General features: G+C 32.2%; 1 protein-coding gene across 1 annotated transcript; it reads left to right on the top strand.

The window, feature by feature from the left end:
- Positions 1 to 3594: 3594 nt before the first annotated feature.
- Positions 3595 to 16114, top strand: LOC127712847 (polycystin-1-like). The gene is made up of 7 exons (XM_052219454.1): positions 3595 to 4039; positions 4676 to 5085; positions 6920 to 7153; positions 11574 to 11744; positions 14347 to 14507; positions 15152 to 15515; positions 16109 to 16114. Exons 1-7 carry the CDS (start codon positions 3595 to 3597, stop codon positions 16112 to 16114), a joined length of 1791 nt encoding a protein of 596 aa, XP_052075414.1.
- The last annotated feature ends 1077 nt before the right edge of the window (positions 16115 to 17191 follow it).

Below are 17191 nucleotides of genomic sequence, written 5' to 3'. Positions count from 1 at the left end.
CAATAGCATTAGTGTTTATGCAAAATGCCATGATAAAAAGGTTAATAATGAATTAACATTAAAAAAGAAATAACTTTAATTTTTACTTTTTGTTAAAGTACTCGAAATGCAAATTTCCTTTTTTTTTTTTTTAGATATTTTAAAAAATAACTGCGTAGTATCACTTTTGTATCTGCCGTTTTCAGTCTATCTCTGAAAATACAGTTGACCATGTGACTCTTTCTGAACAAATCAAAAGATAATATTAGTAAATTAAAATATATTGCGATAATTAGAATTTCCTCAAAATCTTCATTGGAGGTCCATGGTGTATAGCACATGATGACTATTTATACTCACGCTTGTTTATTTATAGAAATGACCACAGTAGCTGAACTAATATTACGTGGAATTTGTCAAACATTTTGTGATGATTCAAATTGTGATACCACCTGTCCAATGACGATATTTCAGGTAATGTTTTTCTTCTTCATTTTAATTCATTTATTCAAGTAAAGAATATAAATGGGCATTTAAAGAGGCAGTACTTACGATTTTCACCCAAAAAATTGCGTGACAGTTTTTTTTTCAAGAATATAGTACATTTTGTGTATAAAATACGGATGAAAGCTATGTGGTTGCAACTCTAAATGTTCTTTTTACGATAATTCACTGTTTATCAAGAAGTTGAAATTTTATTGGTCCGACAAAAACTCATTTGGAATCTGCCCCATATGCATATTACCTTTGATATACCTAATAAAAGAACTAATCAAAGAAACCAGGCTTATTATTTTGTACGCCAGAAGCGATTTTCGTCTACAAAAGACTCATCCGTCACGCTCGAATGAAACAGTTTAAAGTCGAAATAAGGTACGAAGTTGAAAAGAACTATGGAATGAAAATTCCGAAAGATTTTGCCCAATATGGCTAAGGTAATCTATTCCTGGTAGGAAATTATTAGAAAAAAATACACAGACGTACAAAGTTCTATTGAAGAAATAAAAGTGTTCACCAAAACAACATGGAATCGTGGTCGACCGACAACTTTAAATTATTCCGGTTAAAAACATATCATAAAGACGTTTTAGGGAAACAGTGATGCTTTTAAGGGCATAGCCTGCCTTAGATAAATAAAATTCAAAAGCATTTTATGTTTTAGAAGGTTAAAATTTAACTGGATTATGGTGTCTCTGCAGAAGATGATAAAATTAACATACACTTGATTTTCACTTAATTGGTCCACTCAGTGTTGTCAGAAATCTATTGTCCCTCTATTGTCCATGCCAATCAAAACAGTTCACTTCAATTATTACCTTTTGTGAAGTTCTCAAACCTCTTTCCCAACTTTGTTTATTTTGGAACCTTCAGTAGGAACGAAAAAAGTGCACAGTAAAATCTAGTTAAGTTTTTAAAACTTTTTAAAACATAAAATGCATTTGAATTTTATCTATCTAGGGCATGATACGCCAAAACTATTCCAGAGGCACAGGTTTGTCTGTACTCAGAGTAAATTTTGAGGTGTAAACACAGCCATTTTAGCCTAATTAATACTCGACAATACATAATCTACAATTAATTCACTTATTGCCCTGAAATGACTATTTTTATCTACCGTTCGCTTGTTTCCGTTTTTATCGATCGCTCGTCGTTGGCTGCATATTTTTCAAAATAACAAACTTCATGCAAATTACTTGGATATGATTTATATAATTGCAAGCGCGTGCATAAGCTGCTGAAATACAATAGATGTAGACACTCAAACCATTTAAATTGAAACCAACATATATCACCATGGCCAAAAGAACAATTTGTTAATAGACAAACAACAAACCACAAAACACTATATAGAAAACTAAAGAGTGAGTACCATGAAACCCACAAAACTAAGGTTCATAAGTTCCTGATCCTCTAGTGGCACGCCTCATGCTGCTCATGCCAAGTAAAAATAAAGTCTCAAATCGCTTTCGGTGATGTTACAATCATGAAAAAGAATAATAATATAAAAGGGTAACAATGGGATTCATCCGTTACCGGAAAAGGGATTTTGTATCACTGTTAACGTTGTTCATTGTCGGAACCCGCTGAGTGACCGTTCTCATAAAACATACTTCATATTACATCTTTCATCAATTCTATTAACTATACTGCAAAGTCAGTAAAAGGTGGATACAAGTTTTTCTTGCCAGTAAAATATTAGGTTTCCTTAGCCATGCACTTCGTTTAGCTTGATTTTTTTTTCATTGCAGGTTAGACCGCTTGTCAGTGACACGGAATCTTGTTTGCTGAAAATGATGATAATTCTGATAGAGAGACAAAACATTGACCTCATAGAGATATCTGGCGATTTAACTATATCAGGATACAGAATGTTAGTCAGAGATATTTTCTTTAAACCTTCAATATTTGACGTGTTACGTATACCACCAACTCCAGCAAACCTCGCTGCAAATAGTTCCTATGCAGACAAGCCTGTTATTTTTTTGGTAAGAGCATGTACATTGTAGATATACATCTACGCAGAAGTAGACAAAATATGCACAGTGTCCTTAAAACAATAGTCATAATTTATTCATGAGGGTATGCTGAAATTTGTAACTATTCTTTTTTTTTTTGGAAAGCGCTTTTTTGAAAAATCGGAAGGCAAATTTATTTCCTGCAACTCACATAAATACTTCTTCTGTAAAGAAAAAGATAAATATGCTATAGATATACTAACTGGTATTGTCATCAGACGATTAAAGCTGTAAATGTTTTCCTTGACAACATTTATATACGTTTTGGCCATAAAGTTTATTGACAGGTTTTATGCATTTCCATTGGCGCCATATTCCACCCCTTTAATAACAGATTTGTTCCTGTATTGATTTGAATCAAAGTTTATTGCCAAACTAGGTAAATTTCCGTCAAACTTCATTTAATTAATAAATTCAACAACATTTGTTACCTTGATGCTATTTGTGCACTAAAAATGAAAAATGTTCTGCCGAAAGTTTCTAAGGAAACTTACGTTCAATAAATCGAATATAAACAGCAATTACTGTCGTTTCCTTGATTTAGATATTTAAGTTTCACATCTCTTTACAAAATTTACGACAAAAAAAGACGATTTTCGTTCCGTATTATTACAAAGCGTCACATTTGTTTTTACAATATCCATTGAAGTTCGCGAAATTCCGTCTGTAAATAGCAATTTTTAAAATTTAAAGCCTTGACGTGTTTTACTATTCTGAACGCATGTTCGGAATAATCTTAGATGAATTAATAATACATAAATAGGTCAACGCTTCACAAGTAAATCTAAACAACTTGAACTCTAACGTCTTGGTTAGCATATTTTTCTTACAATTCTGAAGTGATATACATACATATTTCTATATTTAGACTGCACTGTTGACGGAATATTGGTCATCGATCGATTTGAGATCATAGTAAATTGGGGTCAACACTTGTTTTTGCCAGGCCTACATATCTGAAGTTGATTTTGATGATAAGTTCGCGTGTAGTACCTTTAACCTGATTATTTTGTCATTTAGATAATTAAATACTACTGCAGCGAAACAATCAGTTTATATCATCATATTTAAGATAATATATTGTATCATTATTTTTAAGATGATAGTTGGTGATCAGAGCTTGTATAGTTTTATACCTGACCCATATGGTATGAATTCCGGTATCTTTAAAACATTTCTGATGGATGCAGACGGACAACCTGTTGAAATATTTAATTCAATAGACTTCTTAGTAGATGCTTCAAATGAAATCCAGGACGAAACAAATGTGAGAAATCCTCCAATTAATGGAACTGAAAACCTGGAAGCTTCATTTGATTTTGGAAGTGAAAATGGTATGGTTAGTGTTTTATTAAACAGTTTACAAGAATGCACAACAACCGTGTCATCTACCAATTCAACATTCGATATAGTTACCATAGGGTTGGATACAGTTATAAAAGACGAGTCTCCTTCCAATATAAACATAAGTTTCTACAATCAGTCACTACAATTTTTTGCCAGCCCACCTAATCCACCAATGGATATGTTTGTACACTGTAAAGGTAAGCATTGTTACTTCGAATGTAAATTTGATAAGTGCATTATCTATTTCAGCAGGTATCTTTGTTTTTAAAATGGAAAACATGTGTTATACAGCAGTCGTGTTCTTGTTATTTTTTTAAATTTAATTCAGATTCTTGATCCAATTTCAAAAAAAGGATATGAAAAATTGATCATAGACTAATATATGACTAAAAATAGTATAACGATAAATCCATTATAATAGCTGACATGTGCTGCCAAACATTGTGTACTCCTTACTAAAAAGTTATAAAGGAAATATAAGAAAAATTACAATAAAAGAGATCACAAGCATCAACTGCAATAAACCTGACACAGTGTGAAACATGTATCAACATTATATTGTAATATTTTTATACTATTTAAATTAATTTCTTTATCAATAAGAAAAGGATGATTTTATGCAGTTTTAACGCAGCGTTATGCAGTTACACGATTTTATTATATGTTGCCTAATTGCTATGCATTTAGATACACACTAATACAAACGATTAATTCTTATGATATTCAATATTTTGTCACGTACACATATGTAATATGTATTTGACAGTTTTAGAAATATAAAAAGGATAAAATAAATGAACTACATTCTTAATGAGATATTCGATATTTTTTAGCCTGTATTCAGCAATCAGAAGTGATATTTGTATTGGATGCTTCAGGGAGTGTCACAGCATCGTCATTCGAAGAAATGAAGTATTTTGTTGTATCATTGGTAGAGTTGATGCAGATTGGACCAGAACAGGTCCGAATAGGGTTAATGACATTTGAAACAACACCAATTGTCATTTTTCAGTTAAATGAATATCCCGATTCTGCAACTATTATTACGAATATTTTGGGCGCTAATTTTACTGGTGGTTTAACTTACGCAGGTGCAGCTTTAAATAAAGTACGAACATCAATGCTTCCTTTAGCAAGGCCTGGTGTACAGAGGCTTGTTATACTCTTAGCTGATGGTGGTTCATCTGATCGGGTATTATTATACGAAGAGTCTGACATGCTAAAGGCAGACGGTGTAGAAATTGTTGGAGTTGGAATAAGAAACTATGATTATCAAGAGTTTCAAACTGTTACAAGTGACCCAGACGCTGCCTATTTTTTTCCAGTTTCTGACTTTTCGGCTTTGACTAATTTATCAACAAACATGATTAAGCAGATTTGTGGTGGTGAGTGCCATTTAATCGTGGAATAAAAGTAGCTGAGAATATTTTTTGAAAATGTAACATATTTTTGTAAAATATAATTGTTTTAGACAGATAACAATTCTATGCGTTGTAAATGTCAACGAGACAGCACTTAATACCACTTCTCAAAAAAACATATATCACGATATCTTTGTACGGCCTTCAAAAAAGTACCAAGACAGTAAGTCATGTACTGGACTCTAATGAGTATTGGACAAGTGGTAGACATTTTGGCTTTTTCTTTCTTCTTCTTCTTCTTTAAAAAACTCCAGAAAACCCAAAATATAAAACCAACCGCTTTGAGATGAATGTCTATGGTAAAATAGAAAGTACATAACTCTTGAAAATTCAAGATAAATACACAAACAAACCATCATTTACTACCTCACCTCACTTAGTTTGACTCTTCTGTATTTTATTGAACTACATACAACATGGGAAATGGCTATCATATATTTATATTTTTTTTATATCTTCAAATCGTTATTTTTGACCAAATACCAAGTTTCAATTAATCAGGAAGTTAATGTTCTTAGAAATGTGATTACTATATAAAATAATTTAACATCATAATCTGAATAACTATATTACTAAATTATATTTAAATACTTGCCGGTATCAATTTGAAATTTAATACAACAGTCGCATTTGGTCCATATGTAGCGAAATGAGCATGTTAGGTTTTGATTTGACATCTGATATATATTTCAATAGTAAGAAGTTTCTCTATAAATAATAATGTTGTGAAATACAAGGAGACCAGTTTTTTAATATCACTTAAAAACGGAAAATATTTATTGAGTAATTCATTATCTATATAAAACAGCACTATAATACTAGTAAGTTTAATGTTTTAGGATTATGGACAAATTTGACTTCAAATCAAATCCGGGCAGGAAAATTATCTATGTATGCCTTAAACAGTGCTGAAAATAAATGGGAAAGGTCTTCAGATATAAAGGTATTAAAGTGTATGAAATCATGTTCTTTTTAAAAATATGAAAATACTGTAAGATTACCAGAAATGCTAAAGAAATGAAGGTGAGTTTTTATCTATAAATCTATAAGTACCACCTTCAAATTTAAGCAAATACCACCACCTCTAAACACCTACACATTGGAAAAGTAAAACAAAATAACACATACACATAAAAACAAAAATAATTTGTGATCACATAGCACTAACCTTAGAATGATTCAATAAGTGAGATTCTCAACGAGATTAATTTATATCAGATTCAAGATTCCAATTTTGTTCTCAGTACTAATCGACATTACGGAATACAAGAACATAACATTTAAAAAAAACATACTATGCATATTATCTTTGCAATTGTGTACAATACGATTATCCAATTGTTTACGAACTTTACAATATAACAGGTAAAAATAAGCTGATGGACAGGTTTTCCATTCGTTTGATGTGTTTGAGTTTTTGATTTTGCCATTTGTTAAGGGACTTTCCGTTTTGAATTTTCCTTGGAGTTCGGCATTTTTGTTATTTTACTTTTTATCCATCCCTATCAACCAAGTATACAAACTACTATGTTATTGACGATAGTTAAAAGTTAAAAGTTAAAAGTAATACAATAGTACTGTTATTTATGCACTTCATCATGTTATTATTATTTTTGTTGATTTATCATTTATGATAAATTTCTGATATATTTTCAGCTGAAAGCAATGGAAGATAGCACTGTTGTATTTGAAAGTAATTTCTTTGGGACGTTCGGTGTTAGTATAATGGCGATTCCTCCTGAAACAATAGATTTCGATGAAGTTTTTACCAACTTAGATGACAAGATTGCTGATAATCCTTATGTTATAGCAATGAACTGTATTCTGTTAGCAGGGTTAGCTATTGGCACAGTGATTATGAGAAAACTTGACCTTGAAGACAAGAGATTAGTATGTCGCTTTTCAATTTTCTTTTTTTCTATTTATTTAGAATAGCATCTATATAATCATTATCTTTCCAGACGTAACATTATTTCAAAGCTGACACATAGTAATGTATTCAAGGTTATTCTAAAAAGCCAATATTTGAACTTTTCACTTAAGGAAAAGCCATCGTGTTCGTTTTGCTGTGCCAGATTTATTGTTATAGAGCAATGCAGCGTCATATTAAGAACATTTGTATCTGGTCAACCATTTTTTTTTACTTTACTGTTATACAAATGTAGGCCTTGAGGTAGCAATACACAGTTAGGAGTTTGGCTTCGCATTTTGGCCCCAGTGAATTTTTCAAATGTGAAAGTTATTGTGCAATAAAATTGATTTTTAGATATCTGAAGATTAATATAGCCTTCAAAATGGGTTTATATGGACATCAATATTGTTTTAAGCATGTTTTTTTATGCCATTTTCTCTTTTACAGTCCGTATTTTTACATCTGTACCGCCCATAGATCCAGAAATTATTTTAGTGTTTTCCAACAAATATTTTACGCTCGAACTTTTCAATTCAATTTTATGGAAAAATGAGGTGGAATGCATATGATTTGTAATTGACCACTTGATAGATAAATATCAATAGTTTCAGAAAAAGGTATCACTCAAATGGATTGTAATTCTACTTTGGACCAAATTTTGGGGACGTTTGTGACATTTTCAACCCCCCCCCCCTTTTTTGCAATATTTTGTATCAAATAAATGCAGATTGTTGCCATGGTTACACAAAAAAGAGATTCTATTTCACCAATTTAACTATTGGAAATCAAATCTATGGAAAGTGCTGTTTCCATACATATGCACATACATGACACAAACAGTAAGCCTTATTTGTTATAAAGCATTGGAAAGAGGGTGGTTAAACATTATGAGTGTCAATTGTAAGTTTTTGTTTTCCTAACTGTGTATTGCTACCAGAAACTCTGTAAAAACCCGGTCAGGCCTTCACTTTGAAAATGTCTGTACCAAATCAGGACTGAGACAGTCAATCGTTAATAATTCATTTATTGATCGGATCATTTGAAGATATTTTCCCTTTGTATCGATTAACATTGAATTTTTAAATAGTATTTGTACTTCTTGTACCCTTGTTATGTCCGGTTAAAGAAATAAAATTAAATAATCCTTTTTGCACAATGACACTTATTTCAATGCATACGACATTTGTTTTGGGATTATTTTCACCCGGTACACCAACGATCTAAACCCACCGAATACTTGATACATATTTCCGCCAAAATCATGTCAGTCAATTTTGTCTGAGAGTTTTGTGACCTTTGAAACAAGTACATAATTCACAAACTATATATCCTTAGCAATGAAAAGTTCCATTCAAGTTTAATGATAATCCCTTGCACCTTCACCTCAGGGGCATCGACTTCATAGAATTAATAGAGGACGACTACTTTAATATAGAAGACAAGGGTTTTGTTCTGTCAGTGTTTCCGCATTTGCATAATTTTCCAGATCAAGTTCTTCGGGCTTTTGAGGAATTATTCTTAAACAGCAATGCCAATAAAATAATAAAGATAAAACTCGCACCATTGCCTTGTCCTTTTTTTCATAACTTAAAACAGTTTATTTTTGGTAATTCAAATCGTTCAATATTTCTGTCAATATATAGGGATGTGTACATTTCACACACCCATTGTCTGTCGTTATATCGGGATTGCTTGACCACCTAAGTTCGCCCCTGATATTGGCGTGGTTGGTGATACTAAACATTTTGCTATTTCATTTTTAGCCATGTGTCGAATGTCCGTTTTGTATCGTCGTCAATGTTGTTGTTTAAATATATTGAATTTCTTATTCTTTTTGTAAGTTAAAAGGAGATTTTAACCATTAGTTATAAGTTGCATAATATTATGATGACATGCTGATTTAGTCTTATTTTAATAGGGATCTTTTGTTGATTTTTATACGGAAATTTTGTGAGAAACGCATAATGTTTTGTTAAGCGGTCTTTGTATTTTCATCCAATCTTTTAAACAAGACGGGAATAAGACATATTTTTTTCCCAGAAATATGTAATGTTTTGAAAACTGCCAGTTGATACTGCCATAGGATGTTTCCACCTATGCATGTAATTGATTATCAAATATACTGTATGATGTCATAACACCATATGAAATAATTGGCTGCCAAGTTTAAAAAGTGTTATTTTTATTATTGAAATTAAGTAAGTAAGATGAGTGTCCGTATGTTAAATAGCTACATACACGAACTTCGTCTATATGTAACATCTGACTTATCGTATAATAACTATGATAACAATTTCAATGTGCGTCAATAAGTTATTTTAATAACGTTTATTGGGTACACATGAGACTAAAACGTTCAAGTAAAGGGCCTAAATAAGACCGGCAAAATCGTCTTAGGGTCCACTGTCAATGAGAGAGTTATCTCCATAGTATTAGTAGATATAAATAATCATAAACTTAAACTTTTACACTAAAAGAACCCATTTCGTTTTAATCATGCACATATACGTACTGGTCACTGTGCGGATTGTTCCATAAAGTACTGAAGGCCAACAATCAGCAGGATTCTCCCAGATGTAGTAACATAAACGTATGACAACAATTTCAGTGTGTTCTTTACGTCATTCTGGAATAAACTTTGTCATAGGTCAATAGGAAAAGATTCTTGCAATATATTAGAAACGACGAAACAAAATCTTTTTCCATAATACACGTAGTTTATTTGTCAGTTTATTTTCAATCTATGAGTTTGACTGTCCCTCTGGTATCTTTCGTCCCTCTTTTATCCTTATTTGTTTTAAACAATAGTAAAAAACAAATGTTATAACATACTTCGATGTTCAGTACATTATTTTCCTTTGCAACATGCATGAGAGAGTTGTCAACTTGGTTTTAGTAGATTAACATAATGTTAAGCTGAAATTTTACCATAAAAAATATTGTTTCAATTTTTAGCTCACCTGGCCCAAAGGGCCAAGTGAGCTTTTCTCATCACTTGGCGTCCGTCGTCCGTCGTCGTCGTCGTCGTCGTCCGTCGTCGTCGTCCGTCGTCGTTAACTTTTACAAAAATCTTGTCCTCTGAAACTACTGGGCCAAATTTGACCAAACTTGGCCACAATCATCATTGGGATATCTAGTTATAAAAATGTGTCCGGTGACCCGGCCAACCAACCAAGATGGCCGCCATGGCTAAAAATAGAACATAGGGGTAAAAATGTAGATTTTGGCTTATATCTCTGAAACCAAAGCATTTAGAGCAAATCTGACAGAAGTAAAATTGTTTATCAGGTCAAGATCTATCTGCCCTGAAATTTTCAGATGAATCGGACAACCCGTTGTTGGGTTGCTCCCCCTGAATTGGTAATTTTAAGGAAATTTTGCCGTTTTTGGTTATTATCTTGAATATTATTATAGATAGAGATAAACTGTAAACAGCAATAATGTTCAGCAAAGTAGGATCTACAAATAAGTCAACTTGACCAAAATGGTCAGTTGACCCCTTAAGGAGTTATTGCCCTTTATAGTCAATTTTTAACCATTTTTCGTAAATTTTTGTAATCTTTTACAAAAATCTTCTCCCCTTGAAACTACTAAGACAAATTTAACCAAACTTGTCCACAATCATCATTAGGGTATCTAGTTTAAAAAATGTGTCCGATGACCGCGCCCGCGAACCAAGATGGCCGACATGGCTAAAAAAGAGTACATAGGGTAAAATGCAGTTTTTGGCTTATATCTCTGAAACCAAAGCATTTAGAGCAAATCTGATGAGGATAAAATTGTTCATTAGGTCAAGATCTATCTGCCCTGAAATTTTCAGACCAATCAGGCAACACGTTGTATGTTTGCTGCCCCTGAATTGGTAATTTTAAGAAAATTTTGCAGCTTTTGGTTATTATCTTGAATATTATTATAGATAGAGATAAACTGTAAACAGCAATAATGTACAGCAAAGTTAGATCAACAAATAAGTCAACATGACCAAAATTGTCAATTGACCCCTTAAGGAGTTATTGCCCTTTATAGTCAATTTTTTACAATTTTCATAAATTTTGTAAATTTTTGTAAATTTTTACAAAATATTTTCCACTGTAACTACCGGGCCAAGTTCATTATAGATAGAGATAATAGTAAGGAGCAAGAATGATCAGTAAAGTAAGATCTACAAACACATCACCATCACCAAAACACAATTTTGTCATGAATCCATCAGTGTCCTTTATTTAATATGCACATAGACCAAGGTGAGCGACACAGGCTCTTTAGAGCCTCTAGTTTATTGTCTCGGGGGGAGTTAATTTGAATATTTGTTGTTGTTGATTGCACTTAAACTTTAGTTTACTGTATATTTCCTTCTTAATTGACATAAACTGTTTATTGTTTACTTTATATTTGCAGTGGCAGTACAAACCGTTAGCTGACAATATAGACAGCGCTGCCTTTTCCTATTACATCTCCGTTCATACAGGATTTTGGTCTAGTTTTCGATTATCATCTACTCCGTATATTATATTGAAGGGATGGTATGGAGAAACAATGTGTCGCCCTTTGGTTGACAAAGCAGGATTGGTGGGTTCAATAGCAACTAAGAAAGAAAAAAAAGCTAATGATTACAAAATAAAAATCGATTAATCCATATTGGATAAAACAATTGAACATGTGATAACAAAAAAAGGGTAAAGTATTAAACAAACGAAAAACGGACTCGTTATAGTCTTACCTTTAAAGGAGTGTATGTTTGACGAAGGCTGAGCACCAAAATGTGTTAACACTTGCTATGACATATCTTGTTGCAAATCATTTCGATCTACTATTAATTAATGTTTATGAATGTTTTATCCGTCTGTCATTGTCAATTTGATATCTTATTTTACGTTCATTCAATCAAATGTTCATCTTAGTACACCCAAAAAATGAAAACAATGAAAATTGACAAGCGATTGGTGGAAAATGATAGTTAGGCAATTATACAAAGTTTTGGCATCGAATACATGTCTATAGGCTGTTTTTCATCAAAGTCCTTGCATTCAAATTACTTAGCTATTAGTTTACTACAATTAAAAGTATATGTTGGTTTACATATTTGTACCTCTTCTTGTGTTTAAAGTGATATTTCACGTTGTTTGAGACTGACAGGTCTTTTGGCTGGAGAATATTTGAGAGAGTAACAAGCAAAGACTGCATAGTGTTTTCATGACCTGTGATGCATGATGGGCATTTGGCATCACCAATTTTATAGAATTTATGTAGCTTCAATTGTATTAGAAAATGATTTCTGCTTCGGAAACACAATTAATTGTAGAGGTTTAAATGATTGTCATACCTAGTTAATACACTTCTCTCTAATTCAAATTAACCTGAAACGGCAATTGTATTATCGTCTATAATGTCTGAACAAAAACCGATTATACCGTTGAGACGAAAAGCAATTTTGCAAGTGTGTTGACTTTAAAATTGAGAATGGAAATGGGGAATGTGTCAAAGAGACAACAACCCGACCAAAGAGCAGAAAACAGCCGAAGGCCACCAATGGGTCTTCAACACAGCCAGAAAATCCCGCACCCGGAGGCGGGCTTCTGCTGGTCCCTTAACAAAAATGTGTACTAGTTCAGTGAAAATGGACGTCACACTAAACTCCGAAACATATAAATAAACTAAAATTGAAAAAAACATACAAGACTAACAAAGGCCAGAGGCTCCTGACTTGGGACAGGCGCAAAAATTTCATGCGGTGGGATTAAACATGTTTGTGAGATCTCAACCCTCCCCTATATCTCTAGCCAATGTAGAATAAACAAACACACAGCAATACGCACAGTAAAACTCAGTTTAAAAGAAGTCCGAGTCCAATGTCAGAATAGGTAACAGAAGAAACTAAGCAAAATGACAATAATACATAAATTAACAAAGGACTACTAGCAGTTACTGACATGCCAGCTCCAGACCTCAATTAAACTGATTGAAAGATTATATCTCCATCATATGAAAATCAAGCACAATCCCTCCTGTTAGGGGTTTAGTATCATACCATCATAAAATATATGAGAAGAACATAACCCGTATCATGCCAACAACTGGTTTTAGAATAAATGTGTTTATTTCCGATGCAAAGACCCTATGAGTGAATCAATATTAATTCCAAAATATGCAATCTTTAATAACCTGACAACAGTAACGTAACTATATCCCTTCTTAATAAGTCTGTTTAAAGGTTTTGTTAGCTTTTGAGGTGAATGACGACATTTTTGTGCTTTGTATAGAATATTACCATAAAAGATTTGATGTGAAATACCTGAACGTATAAGATGTCTGCATGTTGATTTATATTTTCGAATGGATACAAAATTAAACAGACGGCCAGTATTCTTAATATTGCATTTACATGAATGTATAAAATGTAGCACTGATGAAATAAGGATTATTGAGCTTGAACTTGGCAGAAACATTAACAAAGAGAGTAGAAAAAAATGAAATTAAATATACAATCTATTGATAGCAATAAAAGTGTGTATTGTTTTTTTACATTGAATTATGACTTGATATTTGTGTACTTTTATAAGTTTTGTAGATCAATTTTTGTTGGTCAGAAATACTGGTTTTTATGATATTCCTAATTTTTCGAATGTTAACTGTATAAAAACTCATCAAAGATACCAGGCTTATGATTTGGTTCAAACGACGTGCTTTTAGTCTACAAAAGTTTAGAATAAAAACCGTTACAAAGTTAAATCAAAAACAAAGGTGAAGTTCATAAATAACCGAAAATTTCGAACAAATGTGCCAAATATGGCTACAGCAATCTATACTTTGGCGTAGAAAAAACTTAGGGTTAAGAATATTTCAACATTTAATACACAGTATGTTTACAGAAAATAAACATATCAATGATAATTTATGTCAGCACAAAACTGACTATTTGGCTGATGAAAGCATCGGGGGCGAAACGTCCACCAGCATTGGCATCGACTCAGTGGTTGTAAAAATCTTATAAAATACAAGGGTTAAATTTTGGTATGTCAGACACGCGTTCCGTCTAGATAAGACTTATCGGTGTAACAGAATACTCATTCCCGATAACTAACCGACTATTACATAGTATTTAAAGTACATGCTCAAAGCACATTGATAGACCATATTACATTGCTTTCCTTATTTCATTCCTCAATTCTAGTTCAGAAATTTGATACGCTGGAGATGTTCTAATTTCCTGTTAAAAACGGATGTTAACTTGGGACCGTTGACAGAGGTAAAAATATGGCATGACAATGCTGGTGTCAACAAAAGTTTGTTTTTGGATAAGGTGCTAATAAGCACCGGAAAGCTAGGAGAAACGTGAGTTTTTATTTGTTATGTATATTTAAATATTATTTTTTAAATCAATACTGGAATAACTACAATGTATACAACAAAATCAAAACGAAGAAAATTATGAAATATGGTTTCCTTATTACTGTTAAATAATTTCAATCTAATTTTAAAGTAATGATACTTCAGTAACAAACATTGAAAACTTTTTATTAATATTGGCAACTATACTTGTCCGTTGTTGTCGACTGTATTATTATCCATATGTTTCATTTGAATCGTAGGGGTGCTATGTCATTGACATAATCCCCAAATCTCCTTAAACCTTAATTAGTTAGGAAACATCTCGCTCGTGACTTGCTTGGTATATATTTATTCAAACTAACTATATTTTTTTAACTTTTAAGTTTATATATGAAGTACTAGAACTAAAAAGGATGTTTCCTTGAATACATGCTATATTTATTAAGAATCGATAAGTTTTATATTAGTTCAAATTCTCATTCGTATTTTCCTTTCAAAATCTTTATTTTTTTGTAAGATTCTATAGCAAAAAAAAACAGCAGTCTAATTCCCATTAAAGTCGGTGTGTTTACTTTCAGTATTTTATTTTAAAGTTTAAAGTTTTTTAATCAACACAGTACATTACTCTTCTATTTTACTTTCAAAAGGTATGTATTCTTCTGCAATGACTGGTTATCTGATAGTAAAGGTGACGCAAAGACATACAGAGAACTCTATTGTGCTCAAAGTGAATTTAAAGATGGAAATACGCTGTTTTCGTCTATAACTCGTTTCCGATTGTTTGATGAGCACTTATTGCTTTCATTATTTGGAAGACCAAGTTTTAGTCGATTTTCCCGGGTTCAACGATTGTATTGCATTGCATCAATGATGTCGTTATCCTTTCTCGCTAGCGCCATGTTTTTTAAAGCAGATGATACTGTACACATTCACGGAGTTACTATAGGACCAATGAAAGTGACTTACAAACAAGTGTATGTTGGCCTGATGACGTCAGTTATGACGTTCCCCGTAGGATTCCTTATGGGATTTATTTTTAGAAACAGACGATATAAACAAAATCCAAAAGATTTATTAAATGGGGGAAATATTACAAAGGACAACGCTAAACTGCCATGGTTTTTTGTATTTATTGGATATGGAATTGCCGGCAGCACTTTGGCTTCTGGGTCATTTTTTACTACCCTTTACAGTATACAATGGGGTTCCGAGACCTCGATTGATTGGATGTTGTCTATTCTCTTTGGAACAACGAATGGAATCATGTTCTTCGACCCATTTAAGGTATTTAACTAAGCTGTAAAAATAATCGAATTGTAGAGTATTTTGAACATAACAATTGTATAGAATGTCAAGTTCAATCTTTTTAAAGGGATATCGTTTAATTTACTGTACATCTAGTCTTGCTATGATATACATGATACATGTACAAAAGAATCCCGCCCAATTGTTTATTTTCCTTTTCTTTTAAAAATGATTACTGATAAAGATTAGAATTATTCGGTGAGAATCTTTCAGAACGTAAATGTGATATTTGTTTAATGTAGACAATAAAAAAAAAATAATTCATGAATTCTTCTGAAATTTATAATATTCAATTTCAGAAGTAAGCATTTCTTCATTACATCAGTAAGGAATTGTATTGTTATAGCGGTATTAACATTGCACTGCCTACGGATAATTCAAATCATAATGAGTACATTTAAATAAGAAGATATGGTATGAGTGCCAATGAGGCAACTATCCATCCAAGTCACAATGTGTAATAAGTAAACAATTATAGGTCAAAGTACGGCCTTCAACACAGAGCCTTGGCTCACACCGAACAGCAAGCTATAAAGGGCCCGAAAATGACTAGTGTAAAACAATTCCAACAGGAAAACCAACGGTCTAATCTAAATAAAAAACGAGGAACGAGAAACACTTATGAACCACACCAACAAACGACAACCACTGAACTACAGGCTTCTGACTAAGGACAGATGCATAAAAATGTAGCGGGTTTAAACGTTTTAACAGGCGCCAACCTTCACCCTAACCTGAAACAGTGGTGTAACATTACAAAATAAAAAAAGACACACAATAAAATATCAATTGAAATGGTACATTGTATATCATCCAGAGGAAAATATTACATTAATTTTTAATAAATAGAACATTATTATTAAATACATATTCTGTTTTGTAGTAGACCGCATGAAGACGTTTTAATTTTAGAAATCTTATCGTGAATTTGAGCCGATCTGTCTGCTTTTATTCCTAAATGCTGTGGGCTTAGCTGCGAAGATAAACACTGTATCTTAATAAAATAAGGATATTAGTTTAATTGCCAATGAGACACTTTATATTGATTTGTCTCCCTTTGTATTTATTCATTATTCATTTATTTACTTACAGGTTCTTTTCTTGTCATTGATTGTAGCCCTAGTTTTTAAGGGATTTGCAAGAAAAGAAATCGAAGTCATGGCTCCGTTCTATGTCGACGACTCCCAGTTGGGCATTGGGTGTAAGTTGGTGTGCTTTTTCTTATCAGTTCAAATGAGAGTTTATTGTACAATTCTATGAAATTTGCCTTTATCACATTCGACTACAAACAAAGCTATAAAGTAATATAAGATTAAAAAATTAAACTATAATAACGAGTGATAGTATCTAGCCACGAATATTTTCAATTATTTTGAACTAAG

Source organism: Mytilus californianus, unplaced genomic scaffold (genome assembly GCF_021869535.1).
Source record: "Mytilus californianus isolate M0D057914Y unplaced genomic scaffold, xbMytCali1.0.p SCAF_8, whole genome shotgun sequence".
Taxonomy (NCBI): domain Eukaryota; kingdom Metazoa; phylum Mollusca; class Bivalvia; order Mytilida; family Mytilidae; genus Mytilus; species Mytilus californianus.
Note: the sequence above shows the minus strand (reverse complement) of the source record. Positions and strands in the feature narration are given on the sequence as shown.

What these genes read in the sequence shown, in the direction of transcription:
- LOC127712847 (XM_052219454.1), top strand. Translation starts at nt 3,595, where the DNA reads ATGATAGTTGGTGATCAGAGCTTGTATAGTTTTATACCTGACCCATAT. An exon ending in TATGTTTGTACACTGTAAAG is followed by an intron (nt 4,040 to 4,675) that starts GTAAGCATTGTT and finishes GATATTTTTTAG; the next exon opens with CCTGTATTCAGCAATCAGAA. An exon ending in TGGTTGACAAAGCAGGATTG is followed by an intron (nt 11,745 to 14,346) that starts GTGGGTTCAATA and finishes CCTCAATTCTAG; the next exon opens with TTCAGAAATTTGATACGCTG.